The sequence below is a fragment of the Lissotriton helveticus genome, chromosome 11 (assembly GCF_964261635.1).
Source record: "Lissotriton helveticus chromosome 11, aLisHel1.1, whole genome shotgun sequence".
Taxonomy (NCBI): Eukaryota; Metazoa; Chordata; class Amphibia; order Caudata; family Salamandridae; genus Lissotriton; species Lissotriton helveticus.
In genome coordinates this window covers 1,154,075,231-1,154,095,388 of record NC_136072.1, presented here as the reverse complement: position 1 = coordinate 1,154,095,388, position 20,158 = coordinate 1,154,075,231, and the positions used below count along the sequence as shown (strand labels likewise).

Genomic DNA, 20,158 nt, shown 5'->3' with positions numbered 1-20,158 from the left:
TGAAGTAAGGGTCAGCTTTAACGCTGGTGGGTCCTGGTCCGACTACTTTTTATGCCGCTTCCACCCTCCGACCTCTTCTTCAGATTCTCTCACTACCACCCGGCAATCGTGCCCCTCCTCTCCCCATAGCCCCGGGCTCTCTCCCATCTATTTAATATAGCCTTATAGCCCGCCGTAGCGGGCTACACCGGCTGTTAAAGGCCCGAGCCGAAGGCGAGGACCTTTAACAAGGGAGCGGGACTTTAATAGCCTGTATGGCCCAGCTACGAAGAGCTATAAGGCTATTAGAGCAATCTGCCATTAAAGGGCAGAATGTTCGAACAAATTAAACCAAGGCCTCTCCCCTCGAGCTCCGAGAGGCCTCTGTTTAAACAACATTGGAATGTTCCTCTGTGGGCCTTTACTGGCCCGTAGAAGCCCGGAGCACTTCATTGTCTGCAGTGGAGCTCCCAACATTCCATTCTTCTAATTTGTTTTAAAGCGCTGGTAAAGGCTGGCTTTACTAATCCACTCCGCTATCCACATAAAATAAAGATCTGTTCTTTGCAGCAGGCACATTAACCCTCTGTGCTTCGCAAGTCAAAACTGCCCCTATCCAAACTCTGATCCCGCCTCTCTCTCTCTAGCAGGAACATTAACCACACGCGCTATCTTGACATTTGTAATGCTGCCTAAAAGCTCGATGCGAAAAGAACTCTGCAGAATGTGCTTTTAAATCTTGTTATTGTTAAACGCAGCAAATCTCTAATTGTCAGACTTTATCATTTACATTGTTCGTGATTCAGTACAGTGCAGCACAGACTGTAAGTGACGTCAGCAGGATGTATATGTGCACGCTGTGAGGTTCCCTACGTGCGAGTAGTGTCCAGGTCTGGGAGGGCTGGCAGTAGGGCCAACCCACAGCTGATTGACTTAGTATTGTACGGTCTGAAGTGTGACGTAATGCTGCGCAGCACAGTCTGGCGGTGACGTCAGCGGAATGCAGGGCGGTGCAGCCTGGCCGTTCCAGTGCAGGAGACAGAAGATCCACGTGCAGAGGCTGTGCAGGGCCCTGTGGCCTCTCCGCCTTCCTGGTGCTTGTGATGCTTGTCTGGGTTGAAGAGAAGAGACCGACTTCAGTGTCTCCGCGCTCAGGATGACGTCTGATGCCACCCAAACCTGTGTTCATCCAGGTGGTGCATGGCTCGCTGAGCTGCCGTGCTGGTGATTCCTTGCGCTGGTCCTTGCATCCAGGCCGTGCTGTGCTGGAGTAAGCTGTGCTAGGGTGACTGTCAAACTTTCGTTTTTGGTCCGGCTGGGTGGGACATGACTCAACTGGTGCGACGCACACATGAGCAGGAAGCCCCGTGACTTCATGCGAATGGCTTTATTTATGGGCCCTCCCGAGGGGACGCTAATCTTGGGAAGCACAGACGTCCTCTGGGGCCGCTCCGAGGGGGGCTGCTGCTTGCATTGTGCGGCCGCTCAGATGCAGTTTGTTTTTCTGCAGCCCGGCCTCCCTGTAGGAAGGCGGCGTGTTCAGTGGCAGTAACTTGGGGGCCTTGGAGCACCCACATCCCATTGCTTTTCCCTCCATTGTTTCACTTGTGCCGCATTTTATCTCTGATCTCTGCCTTTGGGTTTAGTTTTTGTTCCCAGGCGCAGTGCTGTGCTCTGGAGGCAGGGCAGGCTGCATGCAGGGGTGATCCCCGTGCATCTCTGCCCCTAGAGGTGATCGCCGTGCATCTCTGTCCCTCGGGGAGGCTGGGACTTCTCCTGGCCCGAGCTGCATTCAAGAGAATGCATGCGCCTCTCCCAGCAGCAGGAGCTGCATTCAAGGGAATGCATGCGCCTCTGTAGCAGCAGGAGCTGCATTCAAGGGAATGCATGCGCCTCTCTAGCAGCAGGAGCTGCATTCAAGGGAATGCATGCGCCTCTTTAGCAGCAGGAGCTGCATTCAAAGGAATGCATGCGCCTCTCTAGCAGCAGGAGCTGCATTCAAAGGAATGCATGCGCCTCTCCAGCAGCAGGAGCTGCATTCAAGGGAATGCATGCGCCTCTCCAGCAGCAGGAGCTGCATTCAAGGGAATGCATGCGCCTCTGTAGCAGCAGGAGCTGCATTCAAGGGAATGCATGCGCCTCTGTAGCAGCAGGAGCTGCATTCAAGGGAATGCATGCGCCTCTTTAGCAGCAGGAGCTGCATTCAAGAGAATGCATGCGCCTCTGTAGCAGCAGGAGCTGCATTCAAGGGAATGCATGCGCCTCTGTAGCAGCAGGAGCTGCATTCAAGGGAATGCATGCGCCTCTGTAGCAGCAGGAGCTGCATTCAAGGGAATGCATGCGCCTCTGTAGCAGCAGGAGCTGCATTCAAGGGAATGCATGCGCCTCTCTAGCAGCAGGAGCTGCATTCAAGGGAATGCATGCGCCTCTTTAGCAGCAGGAGCTGCATTCAAAGGAATGCATGCGCCTCTCCAGCAGCAGGAGCTGCATTCAAAGGAATGCATGAGCCTCTCTAGCAGCAGGAGCTGCATTCAAAGGAATGCATGCGCCTCTCTAGCAGCAGGAGCTGCATTCAAGGGAATGCATGCGCCTCTTTAGCAGCAGGAGCTGCATTCAAGGGAATGCATGCGCCTCTTTAGCAGCAGGAGCTGCATTCAAGGGAATGCATGCGCCTCTTTAGCAGCAGGAGCTGCATTCAAGGGAATGCATGCGCCTCTTTAGCAGCAGGAGCTGCATTCAAGGGAATGCATGCGCCTCTTTAGCAGCAGGAGCTGCATTCAAGGGAATGCATGCGCCTCTCCAGCAGCAGGAGCTGCATTCAAGGGAATGCATGCGCCTCTGTAGCAGCAGGAGCTGCATTCAAGGGAATGCATGCGCCTCTGTAGCAGCAGGAGCTGCATTCAAGGGAATGCATGCGCCTCTCTAGCAGCAGGAGCTGCATTCAAAGGAATGCATGCGCCTCTTTAGCAGCAGGAGCTGCATTCAAAGGAATGCATGCGCCTCTCCAGCAGCAGGAGCTGCATTCAAGGGAATGCATGCGCCTCTGTAGCAGCAGGAGCTGCATTCAAGGGAATGCATGCGCCTCTGTAGCAGCAGGAGCTGCATTCAAGGGAATGCATGCGCCTCTGTAGCAGCAGGAGCTGCATTCAAGGGAATGCATGCGCCTCTGTAGCAGCAGGAGCTGCATTCAAGGGAATGCATGCGCCTCTCTAGCAGCAGGAGCTGCATTCAAGGGAATGCATGCGCCTCTTTAGCAGCAGGAGCTGCATTCAAAGGAATGCATGCGCCTCTTTAGCAGCAGGAGCTGCATTCAAAGGAATGCATGCGCCTCTCCAGCAGCAGGAGCTGCATTCAAGGGAATGCATGCGCCTCTCTAGCAGCAGGAGCTGCATTCAAGGGAATGCATGCGCCTCTTTAGCAGCAGGAGCTGCATTCAAAGGAATGCATGCGCCTCTTTAGCAGCAGGAGCTGCATTCAAAGGAATGCATGCGCCTCTCTAGCAGCAGGAGCTGCATTCAAGGGAATGCATGCGCCTCTGTAGCAGCAGGAGCTGCATTCAAGGGAATGCATGCGCCTCTGTAGCAGCAGGAGCTGCATTCAAGGGAATGCATGCGCCTCTCTAGCAGCAGGAGCTGCATTCAAGGGAATGCATGCGCCTCTTTAGCAGCAGGAGCTGCATTCAAAGGAATGCATGCGCCTCTTTAGCAGCAGGAGCTGCATTCAAAGGAATGCATGCGCCTCTCTAGCAGCAGGAGCTGCATTCAAGGGAATGCATGCGCCTCTTTAGCAGCAGGAGCTGCATTCAAGGGAATGCATGCGCCTCTTTAGCAGCAGGAGCTGCATTCAAGGGAATGCATGCGCCTCTCTAGCAGCAGGAGCTGCATTCAAGGGAATGCATGCGCCTCTGTAGCAGCAGGAGCTGCATTCAAGGGAATGCATGCGCCTCTTTAGCAGCAGGAGCTGCATTCAAGGGAATGCATGCGCCTCTTTAGCAGCAGGAGCTGCATTCAAAGGAATGCATGCGCCTCTCTAGCAGCAGGGCGCGTCGATGCGCTTTACTTTATACATCTGTGCCCCTCGGGGAGGCTGGGACTTCTCCTGGCCCGAGCTGCATTCAAGGAATGCATGCGCCTCTCCAGCATCAGGGTGCGTCGATGCGCTTTACTTTATGCATCTCTGCCCCTCGGGGAGGCTGGGACTTCTCCTGGCCCGAGCTGCATTCAAGGGAATGCATACACCTCTTCAGCAGCAGGACGCGTCGATGCGCTTTACTTTATGCATCTGTGCCCCTCGGGGAGGCTGGGACTTCTCCTGGCCCGAGCTGCATTCAAGGGAATGCATGCACCTCTTCAGCAGCAGGACACGTCTATGCGCTTTACTTTATAACTCTCTGCCCCTCGGGGAGGCTGGGACTTCTCCTGGCCCGAGCTGCATTCAAGGGAATGCATGCTCCTCTCCAGTAGCAGGACGCGTCAATGCGCTTTACTTTGTGCATCTCTGCTCCGGCATGTGCCTCTCCAGCAGCAGGACGCGTCGAATCGCTTTACTTTATATATCTCTGCCGCTCGGGGAGGTGTCCATGCGCTTTACTACATATATGGCGCCATGCTGCAGCAATGCTGTGGATCCGAGGGCGTTGCCATAAAAACTTCACAAATAACATGACTTTTGAGCACGTCACACGCTCTTCTGCTATTTTTAAGCGCTTTATATAACTTGTTAGTTACCCAATTTATGATACTCCGTTTACAACCTAAGCAAAGATGTAAGACTGAGTTGGTCCCCCACCGCCTTGAGACCCTCATGGGCAAGTAGCACGCTTCACAATTCCCTGATTAATTGGTCTTCAGACTCGTGACCTGGCGAGAGCAGCTTTCTTCGAGCAGTGAATGTTGGCTAATGTTAAACCAAGAGTGTGGATTTTAATAAAATATCTACTTGTCCATGGGACAGGTTGCTTCATAAATCGACTTGTTCTCTCTAGTGCCTTGTAGTGAGATGACAAATTATGGCAGCAATCGCATAATATAAGAGCTCTGATAATAGCCTCTCTGATTATGCCTAGGCTCACACCGTAATAGGGTTTGAATAAAAGCAATTCACTTATTTTGCCACCTTTCCGCAGAGCCGCATACTGTGCTTGGAGGCAGCAGTAAGCAATAGTTCTCCATGTTTGGAATGCCCTTTTGAGTCAGTGTAAACCTACTAACTTGCATGCTTTGTGGGTTTTCATCCGCTCACCTCTACCATGTTCCCATACAGAGAAAGGTTTGAAATGTATTCCTGACAAGGACAAAAGTAAAACTTCTTCCAGAGTTTGGGAAAAAAGGGTTTGTTGGGAGTGTGAACTTGTTACCACTCAAGAGTTGCAAATGAGCAAATCTACACATGCACTACTGCTCGCGCTAAAATGTTGTTCAAATATTTCCTAGGAGTGCAATTTCCTGACCTACTTCTTTAAACTCTTGTTAATTCATGAAAACTGTACATCTGCACTAATGCAAGGACAGATGCCATGGGTGCATTTTTATGACTTTAAGAATGTAGGTCCTATTCAGGCCTGGCCTTAACCAAGACATTTTTGTTTTTATTAAAATGTTCTCTTTCGCTCTCTTTGTACCAGCTGGCTTCACTGTGAGTGACAGCATTCTGCTCTTTCACAAGGAGCATATCGGCATGGAAAGTAGTTTTTGCCTTTGCCAATGCTTGTTGTAAGGATGAGGGCCTGGCAGCTCCCACAAAGCAAAGTTTTCAACCACCATGACAAAACAATGTCCACATTGACAAAGCCAAAAGGCTGAGCATCAATGTTATACCTAGTGGTTTTGCCAGTGCTTGTTTATTTTCATGTTGCATATAATTTTGTTGAAGCTTGTGACACTGATTTTCTATTATGAACATTTTTATGAAATACTGGCGCGCATCAACACATTTTACTGACACAAAGAAATGGTACCTAAAAGTACACAGTAGTTAAGTAAAATGTTTTTCCCTAGTTGCATTTTTTTATGAACATTTTATTTTGAAAGCAAATAATCATCAATCTTGCCTTCAAGCTTTTGCATATATTTACATCTCTTCAAAGAGCATCCTGAAAGCATTATACGTATCATCAAATTGTTAAACTTTACTAACCTGTGTACACATTTTTATACTGGATCCACTCCGTAGTGCAGTCTGAACTTAGAGAGTTTCCTTAGAGCGGTCACTCTACTAATAAAGGCTTTGTATTAATGAAACATTAATGCAAGTTCAAACCGCATTAACATATGGATATAAATATCACCCTAATTGTATACAATGCCCTTCCTGGATTCATAACGTGGTACTGTAATCTGGCAGCCAAAGGGTTTGTGCTGTCGGGGTGGGGGGCGGGAGGGGGTTGGGCCTACTTATCCCAAGGACAAAGTAAACTTGAAAACTTGTCCTTGACCCCAAACAATGTGCTCTGGGCGTCTGGATATAGGAATTCCACATCTGTTACACTCCGTGAGCTATCCTCCCCGGGTTTAATTAAAATTATACCTCACAACAGCTCATCAAAAGAAAGAGAAAGTTAGTTATTTGCGCAGCAGGTTTTTGGGATGGGGAGGCAAGTTTGGTCCATTAGACGCTAAATCTTGGCATCTTAATAATTGAGGAGAACTGAGCCCCCCCCTTCTGTTGCCAGGCAGTTCCCCTTCCGTTTCGAGCAGTACCCCTCCCCTTCCGTTTCCAGTAGTACCCCTCCCCTTCCGTTTCCAGCAGTACCCCATCCCTTCCGTTTCCAGCAGTACCCCTCCCCTTCTGTTTCTATGCAGTGCCTGATGCCACAGTCAGTGCTCTTCCCAGTCCATTTCCCCTTCTGTTTCCAGGCAGTGACCTACCCCATTCATTTCCAGGCAGTGACCTTCCCATTCATTTCGAGGCAGTGACCTTCCCATTCATTTCCAGGCAGTGTCTCTTCTATTCCGTTTCCAGGCAGTGCCCCTCCCTCGTTCATTTTCCGATAGTGCCCCTCCCCTCCCAGCACCAGGCAGTACCTTGACCCCCTCCAAGCCATCTGATCACTGCAGCACATTCACCCCCTCCGAGCCATCTCTGTTAACTGCAGCACTGGACCTGGGTTCTGAAGAACATTTTATGCCCAGAGCAGTTTATAGATCTCGCCTAGGCAGCACTTGCGCTCTCTCTTCAAGACATGCTATATTCAGGATATGGCAAACACAAGGAGATGATGGACCGAGCACTGCAACTTTTCAGACACTCACCCCCAGTCACAGATCTGGGTTGAATCCATCATCGTTCTTTAGCTCACTTCACCACCCCAGTTCAGACCCAGCTATATGCAAATCAGTCTAACCCTGTGCCTCCTGGGAACAGTCCAGTCAGAACTGCCAAGCCAGGTCCTCCCTGGACCAGAAACCAGCATCCTGGGACCGGTTTCTGGGTAACACCCTTCATTAGCCAGGCTAGCTTGAATCCAGTGGCAAAGTGAGCAAGAGACCCACGTCCATTTCTGTATCCTGGTGCACTCTAAGATTATCATTTACTATGCCTTAACCCTTTGCGTCCGTCCGACGTCACGGTGGGCGTGTGCAGAGTACGGCCGGGGGCCGTCTGAACCACGCCCTGTCATAAATCACCCGCACCGCGCTGGAATTTCCACCACGGTCAACAGGTTAAAGGCTAATACGATTGAATATATAATGACAAATGTGTTGTAGAATGCACAATTTTTGGAATTTGTTTCCGAATTTTCTTGGTGGCAAAATCCGCTCCTCCCCAACCTCCTTGTAGTGGTCAGGCTCGCTCGCGATACACCGTACGGGAGCTGGTCTGACACAATCTGCCAGGCCTGCTTTGGGTTTCCATTCTGGCCCTGATGGCTAGTGTGTGCACTGGTGCATTTGGATATCCTGGTTTGTGGGTGGTTGCTGATAAGAATGTATGTGGCTTCCGTGTATTTTTTTCTTTATAACCAAGAGGTGTCGGCTTGCAAATAGAGGGGGCGGTGGACAGGCTTCCTAAATTATGTGGTAGCTGATTATGAACCCCATAATTTGACTAAAACTACTTTACTACATTGTCTAAGGAGAGCAGGTTTGAGGCCTTTGAACTTTTGCCAGGCGAGTGATGATGATGATGGAAGTAGGGAGGATTTCTGTAAGCTCTTCATCTGCCTAAAGAAATGACAAACTCGACCTGTGTCTGGTTAGGATGGGGCAGGACAGGAAGGACTCTTCAGGGTGATAGAACAGCCCATGGACCTATGGCAAGCCCTGTGCCTTGGGTCTTGTGGATGAGGGGTGTGCTGGGGAGTTCTGTTGTGGTGTCTGTCTGGTCAGAAAGGAGCACTAGTCACCATGCTTAGCCTTGCCTCGCCTCGGCCATCCGTGCCTCACCAAGATGCTCTTTGCATCCCCAGGTCCTGGATGAAATCGCAGAGCATGGCATTCGCATCTACCAGCTGCCCGACGCCGACTCGGACGAGGACGAAGAGTTCAAGGAACAGACTCGAGTGCTGAAGGTAAGAACCCCTCTTTATTTTCATGCATTTATTTCCGGTACTCGAAATGGAGTGGACCTGGCTCTGAGAGCAGGGATTTATGTGACCTACAAAAGTGTTGAACAGCTGTTGGCCCAGCAGCAGGACTTTCCGAGGATATTGGCCCTTTACATGGGTCCTATGGAGAAAAAAAACCAAGCATTTACAATGCAATGGTTTCGCCTTTTGAAAAGTTTAAGCTATTGGCATTGTAAATGACAAAATTTGTATGTATGTGTTGGTTTTGAAAACATAAATAAATGGCATTGTCATTTACAATGCCAATAGTTTAATCTCTAGATCGAAACTTGTAAACAGCTACTCCAACCGGAATGTTCCGGCGCTAGAGGTTCACAAATGACGGCAGCCAAGGACGACTTAACTCTTAAAGGCATGTTTTTAGCGGTTTATTAAAAAGGTAGTCGTATCAGTGGATATCAAAAGCACTTTTGTATGTATATTGTCAAAAACTGCACGAAATACACTAGCTTCACTAATCATTTCACATGACCACTACACAATAGCACTAGCTGTACCACAAACCTTCCCTTGATCGCAGTCACCAAATTCAAACCATTATTATCTCAACGACCGAAAAACACCGAATGCCCTCTCAAACAAACTCAGCCACATGTAGACTGTTTACTAGCTGCATGGAGCTTCTTACCAACAGGAGAGCCATCGGGGTTGTATGCACCAAACACGAACATACCGCACACGGACAGCGGGAGGGGGGGCGGGAACGGGCACACGGACAGCGGGAGGGGGCGGGAACGGGCACACGGACAGCGGGAGGGGGGAGGGGGGGCGGGAACGGGCACACGCACAGCAGGAGGCGAGGGGAGCACTAACCTGGACTTCTTCCGGGGGCAACAAAGACAACACCACGGAGACAACACCACGGAGACCACATGAGGCGAGATAGACGTAGCACAGAAACAACGTAAACATGCAGACGAAAGCATTCCATTGGAAAGGACATGAAATGGGGGCAAGAGACAACACCACGGAGACACAGACAGGGAGACAACACGAGGCGAGATAGACGTACAAAGGGAATAGATATTAGAAACAAAATGCTGCTTACCAGATTGCAAATACACAGTACTTCCTGGCAACTTAAATCTCGCAGTCCACTCCAACAGAAGACACTTCGAAAAAGACAAAAACATGACCGAAAAAAGAAGAAAACCCGCCCACCGCCGCATGACGATCGCAAGAGGACGGGATGAGTAAAAATCGCGGGAACGCCCACGAATCTGCTCCGGCAATGACGGACAGATCGCTCTTCCAATGGCTAGCCTCCATTTATTGAGCTAGCCAATGGAAGAGAAGGCGGGACCAAAGCCAGTAGTCTTCTAACATTAGATTTCGCCTGCGCGAACGCTGCTGCGCAGCGGACGCCAGGCGAAACCTAATGACACTCACCCGGGGCTGGGGGAGGGGTTGCAGGATGGGATATCTGTTCCTGTTCCCCTAAGACTGGGCCTCAAGCGAGGAGTGTAGAGCGTCCTCCGAAACCATCTGGTCTTAACAGCAAATATCCTGTGATGTTCAGGTGTTGGCACCTCACATACTAGAGTTTGGGGTGTTAATACTGTTGAAAAATGGGCAGGGTGTGAGGGCCCATCATACACAGTTAGGTCAGACCTGAAGATACGGGAAGGGTGCGAGGACACATCATACACAGTTGGGTGTGAGGGCGCATCATACACAGTTGGGTCAGACCTGAAGATACGGGAAGGGTGCGAGGACACATCATACACAGTTGGGTGTGAGGGTGCATCATACACAGTTGGGTCAGACCTGAAGATACAGGGGGGGTGAGGACACATCATACACAGTTGGGTGCGAGGGCGCATCATACACAGTTGGATCAGACCTGAAGATACCGGGAGGGTGTGAGGGCACATCATACACAGTTTGGTTAGACCTGAAGATACAGGGAGGGTGTGAGGGCGCATCATACACAGTTGGGTCAGACCTGAAGATACAGGGAGGATGTGAGGACACATCATACACAGTTGGGTCAAACCTGAAGATACAGGGAGGGTGTGAGGACACATCATACACAGTTGGGTCAGACCTGAAGATACAGGGAGGATGTGAGGACACATCATACACAGTTGGGTCAAACCTGAAGGTACGGGGAGGGTGTGAGGGCGCATCATACACAGTTGGGTCAGACCTGAAGATACAGGGGGGGTGAGGACACATCATACACAGTTGGGTGCGAGGGCGCATCATACACAGTTGGGTCAAACCTGAAGATACGGGGGGTGTGAGGGCGCATCATACACAGTTGGGTACGAGGGCGCATCATACACAGTTGGGTCAAAACTAAAGATATGGGGAGGGTGTGAGGGCACATCATTCACAGTTGGGTCAAACCTGAAGATATGGGGGGGGGGTGAGAACACATCATACACAGTTGGGTGCGAGGGCGCATCATACACAGTTGGGTCAAACCTAAAAGTTCGAGGCATGTGGGCTGCTAAATTCATATCTAGTGCATAGATCGCCGCCTAGTGTTGGGTCCGGATGATTGCACATTGTTGTCCTGGAAGAGTCTTCAAAGTATCACGAGATAGGTGGCTCCTCCCCTGGACTACAGTGCGCATGGGCATCGACTCCATCCCCAGATTGTTTTTTTCCGCCATTGGGTTCGGATGTGGTTCTCGACGTCTCCGTGTCGGAACCGATAAACTTTGTTCTAAAGGCCAAAAGGCCTTCGTTACCAGCGTCGGTATTGTTTGCGCACGGTCTCGAGCGTCGTCCGACTCTTGGAGCCGGAAATCTACAGTCAAGTTACTCTTCAGACATCGAGGCCCTCTCGTCTCAGCAAGACCCGACAACCTTACCATGGAGCGGAGCCCATTTAAGTGCTGCCCCATCTGTGGATCCAAATATCCACACATCGATGTGCATCCGGTCTGTAATAAATGCCTGTCACCGGACCACAACGAAGACAACTGCATGGCCTGCTCTCAATTCAGGTCAAAGAAGACGCTCAAGCATCGGCGCGCGGCGCGCCTTGAGGCCCAGCGAGCAACACCGGCACCCGACAACATATTCGACGACCCCGAGGTGGAAGGCAGTAGCCATCATCTCCAAATTTCGCCACCGACGACGGAGGTCCAGTCCGATGCCGAAGAACACGTCGAAGGACACGGCCAGGACACTGAATACGTCGAGGAGGTAGGGGACGACGAAGAAGTTTATGGGGCCGCGGAAGATAGCTCGGAGGAAGAGCTATGCCCCGAAGTCTATATAATTCAGGCTCAGGTCACGGGATCGCCACTCGGCCTTACCCACGACCCGGCCCCGCCTTCTCGCCCGGCCACGGACACTCAAGCGGAGCCGCCATTAACCGTATCGAAACCGAAAACGAAACCTTCGGTCTCTACGGCACCTAAGATGGCTGCCGTCCAGCCGAAATCGAAACCGAAACCCACGGATTCGACAAAAGACAAAATGGCCGACGTCCAGGCAAAATCGAAAACGAAACTACCGGACGCGACAACACCTAAAATGGCCGACGTCCAACAAACGATATCGACACATGCACCTTCATCGGCTCCGTCCACCTCCGGCCCACAGAAGTCGAAGAAGGCTGTCGAGCCAACAGCGCCGCACAAAGTGCACAAGGACTCGTCCTCCAAGAAGGCCGTCTGTTAAGATTCGGCCCCTGTTGCTCCGGCACGGTCGTCGAAGTCGGTTCCCACGCCTTCAGACGCTCCTACGGTGCAGTCAAGTAAACGCCCAGTCGAACAGAAGTCGACTACAAGCCACGACCCGAAGGCCGCCGGCACTATGCATCGGCACAAGGATGTCGGAGCTGCAGCATCGGCGCCTAAGTCTACAACGGACACGCGCCACGTTGCAGCTGAAGATTCGTCGACGCAAATACCGTCGACACCGAGGGACTCCGACTCCACCGGCCGTCGGCTACCACACCCTCCGCCTCCTTCACTGCGCAGGTCACCGACTCCCTGAAACGGATTCGGGAAAAGACTTTGTCGACGGCAGCTCCCACGCCGTCGGCTCCAAAAGAGGTGGACACTCCTCAGAAGTCATCAGCCAAGCTTCTTTACACTCTTCCACCAAAGGTGCCACCAAAGGCATTTGCACCTAAATCGGTGCCAAAGACTTCGGCTCCTTCAGCGCTTCAAGCCTCAGATGACCAATCTGAGCATTACATCGATGCCCATACAGGGAAACTGACCCTTTACAAAAGGAAGATCACTTCCCAACCACTGGAATCCTATGTTATTCCACTGAAGAAAAAGAGGACAGCACAGGACAGTCCTGCCCTTGTTGAGCCCATTCCACCAAGAAGGAGTCCATCACCTTCCCCAAACCAATCAGGGGCAGAGGATGATGAGGAAGACGACCAATACAATTTCCCAGTGGACAATGACCCTGATGTTCAGCAGGACACATATGACGACACTGGGGACCAAGGTGGACAGCAGGTGGTACAAGATCCACAAGGTTTTGGGGCCCGTACGTCTCCAACAGAGGATTCTGCAGCATTTAATGCTTTAATCGAACTAATCGAACGGGCAGCAGCAAATCATGATGTGGACATGCATGCTGACCCGGTGGATGAAGATTTTTTGTTTAACACTTTCTCTGTCTCAGAAAGAACTGTTAAAATACTTCCTATGCTCAAAGGTGTCCTTAGACATGCCCCAGAGATCTTTAAGGAACCTTCCAGGGCAAGAGTGGTGAACCCACGTATCGAGAAAAAATACAGGCCAGCACCTGGAGATCCTGCATATATTCGAGGACAGTTGCCTCTAGACTCGTTGGTGGTCGCCAATGCCCGCAAGAGGGCAAACTCCCAAACTACGGGTGAAGCTCCTCCCCCTGACAAGGAGTCGAAAGTGCTTGAGGCATCCGGCAAGAGGGTGGCTGCGCAGGCTGCCAATGTATGGCGTATAGCAAACACACAGGCACTATTGGCGCGTTACGATAGGGCGCATTACGACACCCTAGAACAGCTCCTTCAACATCTACCTGATGAGTATAAAGAAGCAGCCGAAATGCTCATACAAGAGGGGAAGCTTATATCAAACGCTGCAATAAAGTGTGCACTTGATGTGGTAGACACAGCGGCTAGGGGAATTAACACTAGCGTCATGCTAAGACGACAAGCTTGGCTTCGTATATCTGGATTTAAGCCTGACATCCAAACTACGATCCTCAACCAGCCCGTCAATCCTGACAGACTGTTTGGCCCAGATGTAGACACCACACTTGAAAAGATTAAAAAGGACAACGAGACTGCTAAGTCCATGGGGGCACTTCAGTCACAACAATTCAGGGGAAACACTTTTCGTCGCTCAGGAGCGCGTGGTGTTACCAGAGGACACTTGGGTCAACAATCACAATTTACAAAGGGTAATACACAATCCTCCTACCCCAAGCAAGGTAGAGGGGGTTACAGAGGTAACAGTGCCAAGGGGAGGGGCAGAGGGAACAACAACTCCCGTTCCTCTGCCGCCAACAAACAGTGACTCTCTGTCACTGCCCCCCGACCATCCAACACCTGTCGGGGGGGAGAATCCAGCAGTTCCTGCCAGTCTGGACATCCATCACCACAGACAGGTGGGTGAGAAAACTAATCCAATACGGTTATTGTTTGGAGTTAACATCCACTCCTCCCAACATTCCCCCAAGACACCGTCCTATGTCGGCAGAGCACTTGCACTTATTGCAGCAGGAGGTCTTGGTAATGCTGCAAAAAGGCGCAATAGAGCTCGTACCAATAGAGGAAGAGGGCACAGGGGTCTATTCCCTGTACTTCCTCATCCCCAAAAAAAACGGATCCCTCAGACCTATTCTGGATCTACGCCCCCTCAACATGTATATACTGTCAGAACACTTTCACATGCTGACACTGCAACAAATTCTTCCCCTGCTAAACCAAGGGGACTTCCTAGCAACCTTAGACCTCAAGGATGCTTACTTCCACATCCCACTCCACCCGTCCCACAGAAAGTACCTCAGGTTCACCATTCAAAACAAACACTATCAGTTCAAAGTCCTACCCTTCGGAGTGACTACTGCCCCCAGAGTGTTTACAAAGTGTCTGGCGACAGTAGCGGCGCACTTCAGACGGCAGAACATACATGTCTACCCGTACCTAGACGACTGGCTTGTTCAAGCGAAGTCGGAACAACAATGCGCAGCGGACATGTCCCACACTATTCAACTCCTTCACAGTCTAGGATTCTCGCTAAACTACCCAAAGTCGCACCTTCAACCGGCCCATGTGCGGCAGTATCTAGGCGCGACAATAAACACCCTGACTGCTATGGCTCAGCCAAACCCGCCAGGATCAACAGCATTCAGTCACTGATCCAAAGGTTCAGACCGCAACACTCCCTACCAGCGAGAGTGTTCATGCAGTTGATAGGCATGATGGCCTCCTGCATTTTCATAGTCCCGCACGCGAGGTTGCACATGCATCCTCTCCAAGAATGCTTGGCAAATCAGTGGACACAGGCTCGGGGACGACTGACGGACCTAGTGTTGGTGACCGGTCGAGCATACAACTCTCTGCATTGGTGGAATCCACACAACCTTTGCAAGGGACGACCGTTCCAAGAGCCTGTGCCACAAATTATCCTAACGACGGACGCATCTCTCCAAGGATGGGGAGCTCATGTGCTCCACTACACTGTGCAGGGACTGTGGTCCATTCAGCAACAGAAGTTGCACATCAACTACCTGGAATTGATGGCAATCTTCATGGCGATGAAGTCATTCAAAGTACATTTGTGCAACAGTCGTGTTGATCCGGACGGACAACATGACAGCCATGTACTACATCCAAAAGCAGGGAGGTACTCACTCACCACAGCTGTCTCATCTGGCTCAGAGCATGTGGAAGTGGGCCATTCAGAGGAACATTTTCCTCATGGCGGAACACCTCCCAGGCAAGGACAATCAGATGGCGGATCTGCTCAGCAGGTACAGCCATCAAATGCACGAGTGGGAGATACATCCATCAGTACTCCACCCGTACTTCCAGCAGTGGGGTCATCCGGAGATAGACCAGTTTGCCACAAGGGAAAACGCAAAATGCCAAAGCTTTGCCGCCAGGTTCCCTCACCCGGAATCGCAGGGGAATGCAATATGGATGAACTGGTCAGGCAAATTTGCGTACGCTTTTCCCCCAGCGCCTCTCATTCCGCTGGTGGCAAGAAAGCTAAAGCAACACTCGATGACTCTCATCCTGGTTGCTCCAACATGGGCACGCCAACCATGGTACACCACGTTTCTAGAACTTTCCGTGGTGCCACATCAAAGGCTGCATCTCACATCCAGGCCCTTGACGCAGAACCATGGTGACATTCAGCATCCAGATCCGCAACAGCTCAATCTGGCGATCTGGCTCCTGAAGTCTTAGAATTTGGCTACCTTAACCTGCCTCCTGAATGCATGGACATCATCCGGGAGGCAAGGAAGCCCACGACCAGAGCTTGCTATGCTGCAAAATGGAAGCGGTTTGTCATTTACTGTACAGACAACAATATCAACCCGCTAGATGCATCCATTCCTAACATCTGCTATTTGTTACATCTTTACAAATGCAATCTAGCGTACGCTTCCATTCGGATACATCTATCCGCCATAGCGGCCTATCTCCAGAACAGGCAGCATCTCTCTGTTTTCAGGGTGCCTGCCATTAAAGCCTTCCTAGAGGGACTGAAACGAGTCATTCCTCCTAGAACTCCACCAGCTCCTGTGTGGAACCTCAATGTGGTCCTCACTAGGCTGATGGGCCCACCTTTCGAGCCACTGCACTCATGCGAACTTCAGTTTCTAACGTGGAAAGTGGCTTTTCTCATTGCTATCACGTCGCTCAGACGTGTTAGTGAGCTGCAAGCGCTCACAATCCAAGAGCCATTCATCCAAATACATTCTAACAGGGTGGTGCTCCGCACTAACCCCAAATTCCTTCCAAAGGTGGTGTTAGTTTCATATCAACCAAACTATTGACCTGCCTGCATTTTTCCAAAACCCACAAACGGTAGCAGAAAGAATGCTTCATACATTAAACGTTAGGAGGGCGCTAATGTACTACATTGACAGAACACAACCCTTTAGGAAGACACAACAACTTTTTGTTGCCTTCTCAGCACAACACAAAGGCAACCCCATTTCCAAAGCAGGAATAGCCAGATGGATTGTTAAATGCATTCAGATCTGTTATCAAAAGGCTAAACGCACTTTAACAATACCCCCAAGGGCGCACTCTACACGCAAATTGGGGGCCTCCATGGCTTTCCTGGGGAACATTCCTTTAGAAGACATTTGTAGAGCAGCCACATGGTCTACACCACATACATTTACCAAGCATTACTGCGTTGATGTGCATTCCAAACAGCAAGCAGCTGTAGGACAGGCTGTTCTCAAGACACTTTTTCAAGCTTCTGCAGCTGGCACGGGCAACCGCCCTTAATGGAGGGACTGCTGTGTATTCTATGCACTAGATATGAATTTAGCAGCCCACATGCCTCGAACTGAATATGCTACTTACCAGTATGCATCTGTTCTTGGCATGTAGGGCTGCTAACATTCATATCACCCGCCCTCCTCCCCGGTGCCCGTAGCGGCTGCAGATACTCTCTTGCATTCAATCATTAGCATGGACATCCTTTACACTATTTCACTCCATCTCTGCCACAATGGCTAAAAACAATCTGGGGATGGAGTCGATGCCCATGCGCACTGTAGTCCAGGGGAGGAGCCACCTATCTCGTGATACTTTGAAGACTCTTCCAGGACAACAATGTGCAATCATCCGGACCCAACACTAGGCGGCGATCTATGCACTAGATATGAATGTTAGCAGCCCTACATGCCAAGAACAGATGCATACTGGTAAGTAGCATATTCAATATGGGGAGGGTGTGAGGGCACATCATACACCGTTGGGTGTGAGGGCACATCATACACCGTTGGGTGTGAGGGCGCATCATACACAGTTGGGTCAGACCTGAAGATACATGGGGGGGTGAGGACACATCATACACAGTTGGGTTTGAGGGCGCATCATACACAGTTGGGTGTGAGGGCGCATCAGACAGTTGGGTCAGACCTGAGGATACAGGGGGGGGGTGAGGACACATCATACACAGTTGGGTGCGAGGGCGCATCATACACAGTTTGGTCAAACCTGAAGATATGGGGAGGGTGTGAGGGCACATCATACACAGTTGGGTCAAACCTGAAGATATGGGGGGGTGTGAGGACACATCATACACAGTTGGGTCAAACCTGAAGATATGGGGGGGTGTGAGGACACATCATACACAGTTGGGTCAAACCTGAAGATATGGGGGGGTGTGAGGACACATCATACACAGTTGGGTCAGACCTGAAGATTCAGGGGGGGGGGGTGAGGACACATCATACACAGTTGGGTGCGAGGGCGCATCATACACAGTTTGGTCAAACCTGAAGGTACGGGGAGGGTGTGAGGGCACATCATACACAGTTGGGTCAGACCTGAAGATACAGGGGGGGGGTGAGGACACATCATACACAGTTGGGTGTGAGGGCGCATCATACACAGTTTGGTCAAACCTGAAGATATGGGGGGGGTGTGAGGGCGCATCATACACAGTTGGGTCAAACCTGAAGATATGGGGGGGGTGTGAGGACACATCATACACAGTTGGGTTTGAGGGCGCATCAGACAGTTGGGTCAGACCTGAGGATACAGGGGGGGGGGGTGAGGACACATCATACACAGTTGGGTGCGAGGGCGCATCATACACAGTTTGGTCAAACCTGAAGATACATGGGGGGGTGAGGGCGCATCATACACAGTTGGGTGTGAGGGCGCATCATACACAGTTGGGTCAAACCTGAAGATATGGGGGGGTGTGAGGACACATCATACACAGTTGGGTGCGAGGGCGCATCATACACAGTTGGGTCAGACCTGAAGATACATGGGGGGGTGAGGACACATCATACACAGTTGGGTGCGAGGGCGCATCATACACAGTTGGGTCAGACCTGAGGATACAGGGGGGGGGTGAGGGCGCATCATACACAGTTGGGTCAGACCTGAGGATACAGGGGGGGGTGAGGGCGCATCATACACAGTTGGGTCAGACCTGAGGATACAGGGGGGGGGGGTGAGGACACATCATACACAGTTGGGTTTGAGGGCGCATCATACACAGTTGGGTCAGACCTGAAGATACATGGGGGGGTGAGGGCGCATCATACACAGTTGGGTCAGACCTGAGGATACAGGGGGGGGGGGGTGAGGACACATCATACACAGTTGGGTGCGAGGGCGCATCATACACAGTTGGGTGCGAGGGCGCATCATACACAGTTGGGTTTGAGGGCGCATCATACACAGTTGGGTGTGAGGGCGCATCAGACAGTTGGGTCAGACCTGAGGATACGGGGGGGGGGGTGAGGACACATCATACACAGTTGGGTGCGAGGGCGCATCATACACAGTTGGGTCAGACCTGAAGATACATGGGGGGGTGAGGGCGCATCATACACAGTTGGGTCAGACCTGAAGATACATGGGGGGGTGAGGGCGCATCATACACAGTTGGGTCAGACCTGAGGATACAGGGGGGGGGGGGTGAGGACACATCATACACAGTTGGGTGCGAGGGCGCATCATACACAGTTGGGTGCGAGGGCGCATCATACACAGTTGGGTCAGACCTGAAGATACAGGGGGGGGTGAGGACACATCATACACAGTTGGTGTATGATGTCCTCTTGATTAGCTCCTGGTTTCACTCTGCTGCTCCTGTGCGTCAGCTGGCACTGAGAAGCCTCTGCTTTGATTGGGGGTCTCCTCTCCTCTTGAATAGCTCCTGGTTTCATCCTGGTGCTCCTGTGCGTCAGCTGGCACTGAGAAGCCTCTGCTTTGATTGGGGGTCTCCTCTCCTCTTGAATAGCTCCTGGTTTCACTCTGCTGCTCCTGTGCGTCAGCTGGCACTGAGAAGCCTCTGCTTTGATTGGGGGTCTCCTCTCCTCTTGAATAGCTCCTGGTTTCATCCTGGTGCTCCTGTGCGTCAGCTGGCACTGAGAAGCCTCTGCTTTGATTGGGGGTCTCCTCTCCTCTTGAATAGCTCCTGGTTTCACTCTGCTGCTCCTGTGCGTCAGCTGGCACTGAGAAGCCTCTGCTTTGATTGGGGGTCTCCTCTCCTCTTGAATAGCTCCTGGTTTCATCCTGGTGCTCCTGTGCGTCAGCTGGCACTGAGAAGCCTCTGCTTTGATTGGGGGTCTCCTCTCCTCTTGAATAGCTCCTGGTTTCATCCTGGTGCTCCTGTGCGTCAGCTGGCACTGAGAAGCCTCTGCTTTGATTGGGGGTCTCCTCTCCTCTTGAATAGCTCCTGGTTTCATCCTGGTGCTCCTGTGCGTCAGCTGGCACTGAGAAGCCTCTGCTTTGATTGGGGGTCTCCTCTCCTCTTGAATAGCTCCTGGTTTCACCCTGGTGCTCCTGTGCGTCAGCTGGCACTGAGAAGCCTCTGCTTTGATTGGGGGTCTCCTCTCCTCTTGAATAGCTCCTGGTTTCACTCTGCTGCTCCTGTGCGTCAGCTGGCACTGAGAAGCCTCTGCTTTGATTGGGGGTCTCCTCTCCTCTTGAAT

The 20,158-nt window shown here is 51.3% G+C and overlaps 1 protein-coding gene across 1 annotated transcript in view; it reads left to right on the top strand.

Moving 5' to 3' along the window:
- The window catches only part of LOC144792763 (septin-2), a 329,710-nt gene that overhangs the window by 155,814 nt on the left and 153,738 nt on the right, over positions 1-20,158 (top strand). The window contains exon 8 of the mRNA XM_078667947.1: positions 8,387-8,488. Coding sequence (XP_078524073.1) covers positions 8,387-8,488 — 102 coding nt within the window. The remainder of the gene's footprint in view (positions 1-8,386; positions 8,489-20,158) is intronic.